This window comes from Colossoma macropomum, unplaced genomic scaffold, assembly GCF_904425465.1.
Source record: "Colossoma macropomum unplaced genomic scaffold, Colossoma_macropomum, whole genome shotgun sequence".
In the NCBI taxonomy this organism is placed as follows: Eukaryota; Metazoa; Chordata; class Actinopteri; order Characiformes; family Serrasalmidae; genus Colossoma; species Colossoma macropomum.
In genome coordinates this window covers 16,038,058-16,051,240 of record NW_023494790.1, presented here as the reverse complement: position 1 = coordinate 16,051,240, position 13,183 = coordinate 16,038,058, and the positions used below count along the sequence as shown (strand labels likewise).

General features: G+C 39.0%; 1 protein-coding gene across 3 annotated transcripts in view; it reads left to right on the top strand.

Annotated features, from left to right (window-relative positions):
* afap1 (actin filament associated protein 1) overlaps positions 1-13,183 on the top strand; it is an 86,023-nt gene that overhangs the window by 33,808 nt on the left and 39,032 nt on the right. For all 3 annotated transcript variants that reach the window (XM_036572325.1, XM_036572324.1, XM_036572326.1), the window contains exons 2-3: positions 7,601-7,729; positions 9,158-9,240. In XM_036572325.1, coding sequence (XP_036428218.1) covers positions 7,601-7,729; positions 9,158-9,240 — 212 coding nt within the window. The remainder of the gene's footprint in view (positions 1-7,600; positions 7,730-9,157; positions 9,241-13,183) is intronic.

Here is a 13,183-nt window from a genome sequence, read left to right as displayed (position 1 = left end):
CTGAGGTGCATTTCACAAATACCCAAACACACACTCTCTCCTTCCACACCAACCAACATCTGCTCGGAAGAGGTACCTATACAGTACAGGTGCTAGACATACATACGAGTGTGTCTGCTTGGTATGTTGTAGCAACATGTAACTACAAAGCCTAAAGCACACGTGGTTTGCATGGCACATTTGCTGTGTAACTGTTCATTAGGGGTGGGAGAATATAGCAAGATTTATCATTATTGTGATAAATTATGTCACATTACACTTAAAGGGCTCACATCCTACATTTTTTTTTCCATTCCACTCATGACATTTGTTTGAATTTATGTGCCAAAAATGTTCATAATTCATTTTTATGTGACCATTTTCCATCCCTGTGCCTTTCACAGATGTAATACAATGAGCTCTGTTTTGGTTGGCCTGTATTCTTCCTCATTCAAAATGCGCTCAAAGCTGAAACACAACTTATAACTTCAGTATGAATGGGCGGGGCCAGACTGCTGTAGGCTAAATTAGGCAGATATAAATGTGTTCTTGTGACGTCACAGCAAGTTTACATGTATGAACTTTATGGACTGGGAGTGAACTTAACAGTTTGAAACTTTAACAGTGTTTGTCAAATCGCCCCTCCTGTTTGAGTAGTTAATGCTGGGAGATCATGTGTAATTCATTCTGAGGATTTTCAGGAACTGGGGTGAAAAAATCTTATGTGTGTGTTGTGATGTAGATATGAAGTGACTGGTAGAGTGGTGTCATTGCACTGGTATGTCCTGGTCTGTGGTGGTATATGGGGTAGCCATGACGATGCCAGGCAGTGAAGCAGGCTAATTGTCCAAACCGCAACCCAGATTCACAAAGTCAGTTCCCTTCCCGGCAAAAAGGCAGAAAACTCGTCTCTTGCTGCCAATACGCCATCCGGTTTTCAGCACCTTGGATTTGGCATTTCAGCCCATATCCACTGATACTTTCTAAGCTTGGAGGTCCAGAATTGTGCAATTTGTGGAAAGCACAAATAAACTAACCTCTCAGTGCCCTGTCAATGCATTCTTTAATAGAAACTGTTACAAAAGTGAAGTTAGACAACATTACAGAAGGCTGGCAATGATCCCATTCACTATAATGATTTAGGATGGAGTTTTGACTCATTGAGTTACATAACACTGCACTTACAGTTTGAAATGCTCTGCCACTGAACTGGACTGTATTGTAGCTAATTAAAATTAGTCACACTGGAAATGAAAAACCGTGCCAGTATTAGCTTGATTACCTAAAAAAAGGTATGTTACTGTGGCCTTTTATGCATTAACAAATTACTAATGTGCTCCAGGTTTAGCTCTCTCAGACACAGTGCAGTTTTAAGTGATAAACATTAATGAATTACTATTGTAGTTTTAATATCTGTGCATTCATAATCCACTCATTCACCATCAAAGCTGTAACCTTTGGCACTGCAGTAGCATTCCTCTGAATAGCTGGTGTCTGAGTGCTGGATGAGTCTGAGTAAATTCTGAGGGTGACTGGAGCTCTGGCCTCTATCATAGCCGTCACTCTGTCAACATGAGCCGTGTGCAAGGCCTCTATCATCAGACTTCAAAGAGAGGCCAGAGCAATGCCTAAACGGCGGGATTCCTTAAAGTGATAGTTCAGTGAAAAATCTGTTCTACACAGTTTTATCACAAATGTCAGCCAAGACATGTTCGGTGTCTGAAGTTTATTTCTGTAGTTTTGCACTGGTGCTATGAGGCTAATGGAGCTAACAAGTAAAGAAAGCTTATGCCCCAGTGATTACCACCATGCAAACTGCATGTTGAATTCACCACACACTTGCCAAGTTGTTAAGTGGTTTAGTGTGATTTTTGACACTGGATGACACACCGTTATCTCTAAAAATGAACATCGCAAAGTGATATATATAGTAGTAGCTGTTCGGTAGCCTGAATTTCTCTGTATTTGTCTGTATCACTTCAACTGTCATGGTTAACTCATCTAACTCATATAATTAGGAAATTACAAGTATTTCACATGAATATGAAGAGAAAAAGATAATAACAATAATAATAATAGAAATAATAATAAAAAGAAGAAGAGGAAGAAGAAGAGGAAGTAGTAGAAGAAGAAGAAGAACATTTTATTTTATTTAGAACCTTTTTTAACAAGTTTACATATGAAAGAGAATTAAAGCAAAAAGACTGAAATAAAAGACAATAAAATCAATTAAATACAACATAGAAAGCAAAGTCATACAGAAGCAAGGAAGTTAGGCAGAGAGAGAGAGAGAGAGAGAGAGAGAGAAGGAGAGGAAGGATGGAGATTGTTGAGGAAATAATTGTCATACGGAAGCTTGGTGCAGGTTTCTAAACAGTTAAAGATGTCTGATTACATATGCACTGCACTATAAATCAGGCTGGACATATGGGTCTGAACAGTTCATAATAAAAGACTGCCTGAGCACAGAGCTCACAGTGTGGAGTCTCTGTGATCCACACACACACACACACACACACACACACACACACACACACACACTCACGTACACTGCCTGTGATGATAATGCATGTCGGTGAAGATTAGGGTTGTTGTTGCCCTTCAGCTGCCTGGGTGGTATTAAACCACAACCACACATGTGGGCACACAATCATTTTTATACATGTACACATCATCCACAACAGGCTTTTGCAAGGCTGGCAGTCTGGCAGTGGTGTTTTTACTGTGGGGATCCCCACGTCTCGCGCGTTTGGAGATTGGAAACAGAAAACTTGTGCTCGAGTTTGCGGCAGTGCTCAGTGTTTAGACTGACTGTGTGTGGACTTTAAGCCTCAGCCTGCCAAACTGACTTTAGATTACATTAGACTGAAAGTCATTGTTCTCTACAGCAAGGAGAGAGAGAGAGAAAGAGAGAGAGAGAGAGAGAGAGAGAGAGAGAGAGAGAGAGAGAGAGAAGGGCAGAGAGAGAGAGAGAAAGAGGAATGAGGGGAAAGAACATTTACAGCCTACCAAATCAATCAGCCTTCTTGGCTCAGCTTTGTTCCATGTTAGGTACGCTGGCTGTCAAAAGTTTGGGCACACCTAGCTTTTCAACACTTTTTTTTTTTTAAACAAATGAGTGTTTTCCTTCTTTGTCTGCAAAACATACTAAAGACCTTTTTCTTACACAGTTTTCTCCTGAATTTAGTCATTGCCAATTTAAGTCTCCCTAATCACTACCTGCTTTCAAGTTGGGAGAGTAAAGGCTACCACTGGCTTCACCACCGCATCTTTTTGAACTGCTACTAGCATCTTTGGACAGGTCAGTGCACACTGCCAATTCTGTTACATCAGCTAACAGACGCCTGTGTTGGCTTGCATCTTGGGTTGCCACATGTCCAGGATTTCCCTGGATTTTGGACTTCGGTCCAGGAAAAAATAATTCCATTTCTGGACACAAAATGTCCTGGAATCCAAGCGGTTTCATATATTAGCATTTCTTATGAAGTTTTTATCCCATCAAGCCATTTGTATACAAAGAATGGGTTTGATTAGCTGAGATTACCCTCAAAGTAAGGAGAGTTGTTTGAGAAATGTGTTGTGAAATCTGTTTGTGACATTAAGGCATAGGCAGCACTGAGAAGATTAGGTTGAAATGACATCTATCTACCTAAGACTACATTATGAGCATGGTTACTCATCCACTGAATTTAGTAAAAAACCAGCTGACTGATCAAGTGCCCAGGATTTTTATAGATCTAAGGGGGCAAACCTATGAGCTTATTGCTGAATGTTGGGGGAGAAGGAGGACTATTCTACCCACCCAGAGAGAGTTAGAACAGTTATGCTGTCTTGGACTCCTGGCTACAGATGACTGTGGCATTACTCAGGGTCGAACTTGTGTATAATGATTATGGGACCAATGGCTACACCACTCGGGGGACCTACATGCTTATTTTAAGGAGTCTTCTGCACTGTTGCAAATAGTACAGTGCCAGTAATATACTTTATAGTTCTCCCTCTTGTTTATTATTATGCAAATAATGAACTCTTATAAATTATTTTCATAAATAGTGATGAATATTGGTCAGGAAAGTTCAAAATAGCACCTTTTTTGAATGAGAGTAGTGATGGCATATCAGCATCAATGTGTACTAGTATCTGGCTGATAAAAGCAGAAAATGCTAGATTGATGTCAAAGGCAAAAAACAAATCTATGCTGAAATACTACACTCACTAAAGATTTCTGACAGTATTACTTTCCAAATTATGTCAAAGCCCACATATTTGATCCCCTTGTAATATCAGCACTCATTAGCACTCAAACCCTACAGCTGTTTAAACCAGCTTTCGGTTTAAGATGTGTTTTTAGCAATAGTTTGTAAATAAAACCTGCTCTACATGCCAAAGAAGACACTTGGAGGTGAGGCTAGTGTTGCAAAATATATCCAAAGTATTAGCAACTAGCTGTTTTATGTTAACGAAACCCTTACAGTGATGTTTTCCTGCTTAATCTGAACAGTAACTGTGAAAATTCAAAGAGAAAATTCAGTTTTCAAAAGAAGACAAGGTATTACCAGACTGTTGAGTTGTGTTTATTAAAACAATCCTCAAATCCCTTTGGAGTCCCTTTAAGACCCAAGATTAGTTGAGTACTAGCATTCCTCTGTCCTCCACACTACAGCCTCTGTGTTTGTAGCTCAGATGTGTAAATGCTTCTTTTATTGGACACACAGTAGTTGTTCGGCTCCAGGCATGTCCGCTGCTCCTCTAAAGCCGGACTGTCTGTGTTTGGAAGCAGCGCAGACAATCTTTCGTCATTGGATCGTGTTGACACAATACTTTGTCGGGGCAGGAGAGTGTGTGTTGGCAGGCGTGTGTGAGCGAGAGAGAGAACAGTCGTCTGATCGTTCGTGCGAGGCTGCTGTTTTTTTTTACCTTCTTCTTTGCCCCCAAGCATAGTTTGAAGGTGGTCCTCATTTGTGCATGCCATTCACTCCCTATTTTTGTGGTGATTTGATTCGCTTGGATGGCTTTTAATGTGTATTTTCTTTCACGTTGTTTGGCCACCATCACTGAAAGTGCTTCATAAACTGTGTAGTCAAACTACAGACACACGATATGTATAACCCCAAGGGGTCCAAGTACTTTATTACAGAGAAACACATAACAACTTGACATGTATGGCATATGTATGTTCATATAATTGACTTTGTTGTTGGATTTGTGTACATGTTGTGTGATACTGTTTGGCACAGAGCGCTGCTGTTTGTGTTATGCTTTATTATGTTATTAATTGTATACAAATTGACTATACCACAGTTAGCTGTAACCTCACAATGTGATTGGCTGAGATCCATTCTGTCATTGTGAAGATCTTCCAATATTGGCACCCTGACCCCAATTCTGCTATAATCCAGAAACAGCTGCCAGCCATCGAGAAAAACGTGTAACATTTAATGGAACTATTACTGTATTGCTACTATAATCGTAATAATGCAGTCGAGGTCAAATAGCACAATATTTCGCGGTATTGCTCTTCCTCTCATTTATTTTTCATGCTGGGTTCCACATGTGGAGGTACTGTTTTTTCTCTGAGACCTACCAAATATTTTAAGAGGTGAAATAAAGCAAACTCATCAAGAAAAGTCTGTAAGTGCTTTTTTAGCCCATTTTCAGTCTACCTTTACTCAATATTACAAGCTCAATCGTATACCATGATAAAAGAATGAAACATGCATAGGTCTACACTTTTACTTGCGTACTGTGTAACAGAAAAATAATAGCATCATTTGTTTGTTCTGTATGTAGATGTAATCCATTCCTTTGTTGCATCCAGTATGAAAATATTAATAAGTTTCGTAATGATTTCATTGTTATTTAGTTACTCTGGTCTATGTTTTTAGCTGGAATAGCTCTTTCAGCATTATGATCATTTGTGTGTTACCAAGAAACAGGGACATACGGAAGTATTTTGTCCATGTTTCAAGCTGCATGTAGTTTGTGGCAAACAGCAAAAATAATCTCAAAGCGTTGAGCTTGGAGAACACGTGTCTTCTGTCGTCGTTTACTTGACACTCAATAACTTAAATTCTTGCTACGAATGGACAAGTGGGTCACAAGTGAGTCCCTAGCAAGACCACACTGCCAACACAGAAGCAGCAGTGTAGTGCAAAAGCAGAGTGCTTCCCTGTTTCAAGCTAAAACATGCTTCGTGCTCAGATTTAGTGGATGAACAAAACAAGATACATATACAATATATATACATATGGCCTACTTTTATATGCTCGATATCAGCCGGCCACCTGTCTCAAAAAGTATTGAGCCATCCCTAAATGAAACATTTTTCATATTTCAAGGCATTTAACCATCTCTGTCCTAGACACCCAGCTTATGTAATAAATAAACATATCAGTGCATTGATCTCCCATCTATATTATTAATCCGAATGTAAGTATTGTTGCTATCAATCAGAACAAAACCTTGTATCTGCATTTCTGATGTTTTTTTTATTTTTTCACCTTCTTTGAAAAATCCAGCTGCTCTTTGTAATGTGTGAACACTTCTTATGATGAGTGGACCAACAGAAATGGTTCAAAATTAGTTGGAAAAAAAATTGTAATGCTGACTTAGATTAAAATTGCAGTGATGATATATACCTGGAATGCATCCATTTAGGCCATGCCTAAGTACATCTTGTTCAGACATTCCAATAGCACTTTTAAAAAGGGAACTGGGAAACCCCACATTACCTCATATGACAGCTAATCACATTTCTTCTTCTCTTCGGTTGGCAGAGTTTTACAGTCTTACACAGCCACCGTAATCAGTCTTGACATTTTTTAGCCATACAAGGTCTGTGTTTCACCACTATGACACACTCAATTTGCTATGTTACACTTCATTTCATGGCACACTTTAATCAGTGAGCGCTATTCCCTGTGTTACATCAAATATCAGCCCTGCAGCCCCTGCTGGTGCTCTCAGGCTTATGTAAAGCCTCAGCTATGTGTTTGCATCGGCCCAGGTCCACTGCTGCAGTTTTATGGAGTGCTCAATTTCCAACGCTGCAATTCACTTTTGATAGTTGTTGCTTTCCTCAGGTACGCTGCCAGCAGATGCTCATAATTTACTGCCTTCACAGGATACCTGCCAATGTTTTAGAGCAGAATGAGCAAAAAAGAGCACAGTCTCAGTTTATAGCAGGGAGGAGAAGGAGAGCATGTGTCAGGAGGGTTAAAATGAACAAAACAGCTTAGGATACAAGGGGTGTGAATCTCTCACAATAATCAATTCAGTTCAGTTCTTTTGGAAATGATTCAGTGAATCATGAAATATCAACTTTCAAAATGATTTGGTTAGTAATTTTCCTATATCTGGAAGAATATAGGCAGTAAAACAATACACAAAGCTTTTTTACATTTGGAAATAGCCAGAGAATATTATTTTGCCCAAAATGACCATCTACTTTATTATAATTGTTTCTAACTTTCCAAAATCAGAGCAGTTAAAGTCAGTACAGTCATGCACTCCTATTAGCTCACTTTTGCAGTTTGGGATTACATGGTTTCTTGTCATTTGTAGATTCTACTGTTCTGTGTATCATTGTCTCATTCTCTTCTGTGTGTGTTGTTTTCTGCAGCGATGGAGGAGTTGGTGGCAGAGCTGCGGGTCTTTTTGGAGCTGTTGGACAGAGAGTATTTGAGCGCAGCAGTGAGAGAGAAGAAACAACAGATCTCCAACATTCTACACAGAGTCCTGTCTGCTAAAGGTCACTGCAAATCATGACTGAAGAACGCTTCTTATACTACCTTTATGTGCTCCTCATATGGTCATATATCCTACTTGCAATGTCATAATTATGCAGTTGGAAGTGTGAAAAGTATCAGGAAGCTGTTGTGCATGTTTAGAAAAGCTTACTTTAATTGCTTATGTTACCTAATTAGCTAGCCTGATCTGTTTTGGCATCTTCCTTACATTTTGTCCCATTGTAAAATTGTACATAGTTTAAAAACTTACAGCACATCTAGTTACAGATGTAAGCAAATGACTAAGACAGAATTGGTCACTATTAAAGGTAAATTGCATTTAGACAAAGACAGAATTTTACCATCAACCACTGAATCCATGCTTTCTTCCACTGTGATAGAAGGGTAAACGTCATTAAGTCAGAAAACCAAATACCAAAAAATTATTTAAGAGCAGCCACTTGTAATTACAACTTAAAGGAGTGTTTGTGTTAAAGTTTTACGATAATTCTGATAGCACGCGAAGGCAGCATTAGAACCTTTATCACTCAACATCTTAGTTTAGACATTTCCGCTGATCCTTTAATCTTTATTCATTGCCTTTTCCTTTACATTCTCACTTGAGGTCAAAATACTGAATCACTACTGGACAACTTTCCTCCCATTACCTCATCCAGCCACACCTTCCTATACTTGCAGCTCTTTACTTCAGTACTTCATGCTTTTGGACTGCTCCTTTTATGAGTCATTTGCTGGTATTACACTTTGACTCACCCTCTCTTAAAGTACAAGTTTGGCATTTTCTGATGAAATACATCTTCCATGCTGTGACAGCATGCAGTCCCAAACACCTATATTGATGGCTGAGGATGTATTCAGTTTTTCAGAATAACTGGCACCATTGGATTGAAACCCATAAAAATAGAACAATTTCAAAACTTCCAGAGCATTTATTTATTTATCAAATACTTAATAAGTGCTTAAGGCCCTCCAACCTTATTTATTTGTTTTATTTACAATCTCTCTTAGCTAGCTATAAACACAATGTTGTGCTTACTTGACATTGATGTAACTTGTGATGGGCTTTTGCTCACATACAGCTTGTGTTGTTGTTGGCAAATTGAAGTCTATTCAACTCAGTTCATCTAAACTATAGAACTGAATGCCATGAAATGCAATGAAAATGCCATGCTATAAATGCACTTTGAAAACTAAGTGGACATTCTTCTAAAGGAAATACTTTGGGGTTTGAAAGCTTAGATTACACCTACACCTCTATTCTAGTCATCATTGCTAAAAAACAGTTTAATTACAGTCATCAAATTGAGTGTCTAGGCTGACCGGCAGCATGTCATTAAAGTGCTACATTTGCTTTAATCCACATATCACACAGCACTTTTAACTCGTTTCTCTGCTGAAGGTCCTCTTACTCTCCAGGTTTTCTGTTTCAGAGCCGTCCTATAAGGCAGAGATTCACAGCTCACTTCCTGCACCTCCTCAGATGCCCCTTCCAGAGATCCCTCATCCATGGCTGGTAAGTCGGAAGTTCATAGATAGAGGTCACATGATCATGATGTCTGGCACTGAAAGCCTGAGAGTAAACTTGTGCAAATATGTCTGTGCTGTAAGAGGTTACAAATATAGTTGTGTGACTTCAGTTTATAATTTATCACACAACTGTCTCCCTTTTCCTTTCTATCTCCCTTTCTCCCTTTTTTAGGAATTTTAAAAGACCAAAACTTGTAATATACTTTGTTTAAAGTGGCTATAACATTGAGTTTGCAGTTTAAAATGCTATGCTACTGAGATGGAATGTGTTATTGTAGCTGATCATCACTAGATATGTTGGAAACCACAGTGATGAATTGGCCACCATGCTGATGTTACCTTCATTACACAACAAAAAATTACATCCAATCTATCTTAACCCCTTAAATCCCAGGCTTATGACATTATAAAGCTTATTATTCAGTAACTACACAGGCTACAATCTGAGTTACTCTTAAGTAATAGTAGCATGTAGTAAAACTTTGGGCCTACCGGTGGGCCCTGGCCATTGAAGGGGTTAACAGTGTGACCACTGACACACATACAAAATAAATATCATTTATGAGTAACACACTCGAGGTATTTTAACCAAAAAACTGAATCTCTCATTAGGTTGAACAGGATTTCGATCTGTAAAGCTTGTCCAACCTGGCAACAGCTGCTACGAAAGAACATGGCTCTGTAGAGCCATTTCACCATGCAAAGAACCATTTAAGCATGTAATGGTTCTATATAGAACTCATGGTTCTAATTAGAACCATTGCCTTTACTAAAGAACCATTGAAGAACCATCTTTTTATGTGCAAGTCAATTAAATTGGTGTTGTAGATGTTCAGATATTATCTGAAGGAGTAAAAGGAAATGAAGAAAATGCATTTTCAAGCTGCCTAAAAAGGAAAAACGTACAGGTTTTTAATCCAAAAGTGTTTTGTGTAAAAGCCTGTATAAGGTCCCCAACAGATGGACTGTGAGGGCTACAGACTGAACCTGTAGCTGGAGCCAGGTGCAGTGATACTGTTGCTTGAGGGGGATTTATAGTCCCTGTAAAACAGCAGCAGGAAGTGTTTGCATGAGTTTCCTCTGTCATATGAGCTCATATTCACCAACACATGACCCTGATGTGGTGTCGCCTGTCACACATGAAACAGATTAAGCCCTGTGTGCACGTGTATGAGGTGTTTTAATGTGACCGTGACATTGCACATGTCTCCAGTGTTGTAGTTGTTATATGGACCCCTCTGACCATAACACACACACCCCCACAGTCACACACACTCCTCCAAACATTACTTTGCGTTATAAACAAAATATAATCCAAGGCGCAGTCAGCACTTGCACTGTTTCTAGCATAACAGTGCATAATTAGAAACATCCTATGTTGTCCTGCTCATCAATGCCTGACCCCAGTGTGAGCATGTGTGTGTAAGGGCTGCTGTTTTTTCGGAAGGGGAGCAGGGGGCCTGGACAGGACGTGGGGACAGTTGGAGAGAGGGATAGAGTAGAGGTGAAAGGGAAATCTATTTCACTATTTCCTTCATAGAAACAACTGTCTGTTCATTACAGTCCAAGGCCTGACCTCTGCAGGAACTGCCAAACCTGGCCAGGCAGAGAAAAGAAAAAAAAACTGAAGTTCTTTGCATTTTTCTGTACCTTTAAATTACATGGTTCAGCTTCTCTCTCTGTCTCTCTCTGTGCTCAAATTTAGTGCATGAGTGAATGAGCTAGGTTTATAAACTCCCTTTCATCTTCCTGCTGTTGCCAAACCGAAGCCTGCTACTGCAGTTAGTCTGTGAGTGTGTGTGTGTGTGTGTGTGTGTGTGTGTGTGTGTGTGTGTGTGTGTGTTTGTGTGTTTTCCTACATTTTAGGACAAAATGGCCTGTTTGTTCATTTGTTTGTTTGTTTGTTTTTAAACTGAAAAGACATTGCAAAGTGTCTAAGGTTAACATTATTGTTAGCTTTAGAAAAATCTTATATATATATATATATATATATATATATATATATATATATATATATATATATATACGTCTGCATATGTAATACATATGGGACATTTTTATCATGACATATAGTTAGTTATATAGTAACATATATATAGTATAATATATACCTAGACACTTGCATATCAACAAAAAAACAAACAAAAACATGTATCTCTAAAATACTAACTTTACAGGGGAAGGCAAAATGTTCTTAAGGTGTAATGTAAGGTACTGCAGAGAGATTTTATTATATTATGTGTGTGTGTATATATATATATATATATATATATATATATATATATATATATATATATATATATTTCGTATTGGCCATACCCCACATCCTGAAAAGGTGTAAAAACAAGTGTGTTCATGTGTGTGTGTGTGTGTGTGTGCATGTATTTGGCCAGAACCTTCTCTGGTCTTCAGGAGTTGAGTGGTCAAAGCCACAGAGGGAGAAGCTAGAGAGGAATAGAGGGAAGAAAGAAGAGAGGGAAAGAAGGGCAGTGAGTGTGGGTGGGGAAACAGGGCCATGGATAGGACAGCAGACGCCACGCTACGAGGAGGGAGGAATCATGTCTGGTGCGTGTGTGTGCTTATTGAACTAAACTCTCTCTGGCTGTGGGTTGTATTAAAGTTTGGCAGCTGTTGCAGCACATACTCTGTAATGACCCCAGAGGTAGAATGTTCACGTTCCTGTCCATGCGCTGGCAGCTAAATGCTGGTTTGCTCTTCACAAAACCTTCTGTCTGTCTCGCTTTAGGTTATAGGAAAGACCAAAGAGCTCAACAAACACTAGCTCTCTAATGTTGGCAGTGGTTTTAGAATGTTTAGAAAGAGGAACAGATAAATCAAACAAATGGTGAGGGATCATTCTAGAACAGCATGATTAAGGGAGAACACTAAAGAACTGTGTCAATAGGGGTAAACATTCTAGAACAGTGGGAATGGGGAGAACTTTCTAGAACAGTGTGAAAGGGGGGGGCATTCTAGAATGGTGTTAGTGGGAAGGAGGTTTTAGAGCAGTGTGAAGAAGAGAATTCTAGAACAGTATGGATGGGTTAGAACATTCTAGAACCATGTGAAAATCATTATAGAACAAGCTGAATGAGTGAAAACATTCTAAAACAATCTGAGTGAGAGAAAACATTCTAGAACAATGTGAAAGGGGGGGCATTCTAGAACAGTGTGAATAAGAGATAAAATTCTAGAGTAGAGTGAATGGGGTAGAACATTCTAGAGCAGTGTGAGTGAGAAATGTTCTACAGTATAAATTAAGGAAAACATAGAACAGTGTAAATGAGGAGCATTCTGGAATAGTGTGAAAGGAGAAAACATTCTAGAACAGTGGTAATCTGAGAGAACATTCTAGCACATTGTGAATGAGGGGACAGCATTCTAGAACAGTGTGAATGGGAGTATTTTAAAACAGTGTGAATGGTGAAAAAATGTAGAACAGTGGTAATCAGTAAGAACGTTCCAGTGAGGAGAGAATGGGAACAATGCGAAAGGGGGAGCATTCAGGAGCTGTGAGAATGAGATAAAAACATTACAGAACAGTGAATGAGGGGGAACTATTCTAGAATATTGTGAATGAGGGGAACATTCTAGAGCAGTGTGAATGGGGGAGAATGTTTTGGTGTCTCCCAACAATGGTACAGTCATAACAGACCCACCAAACATTTGGTTTGTTTTTTGGGTTTTCTTGTGTTTGTTGTTTTTGTTGGTGTTTGTTGGTGTTTGCTTGTGTTTGTTGGTGTTTGCTAATGTGAATTTTGGGTTTGCTGGTGTTTGTTGGTGTTTACTGGTGTTTGTGTTTACTGATGTTTTTTGGTGTTTATTGGGGTTTGTTGGTCTTTGTTGGGAAGTGTTGGGGTTTTTCTGTGTTCTTTGGTGTTTATTGATGTTATTAGTGTTTGTTGGTGTTTGGGCTTGTTGGTGTTTGC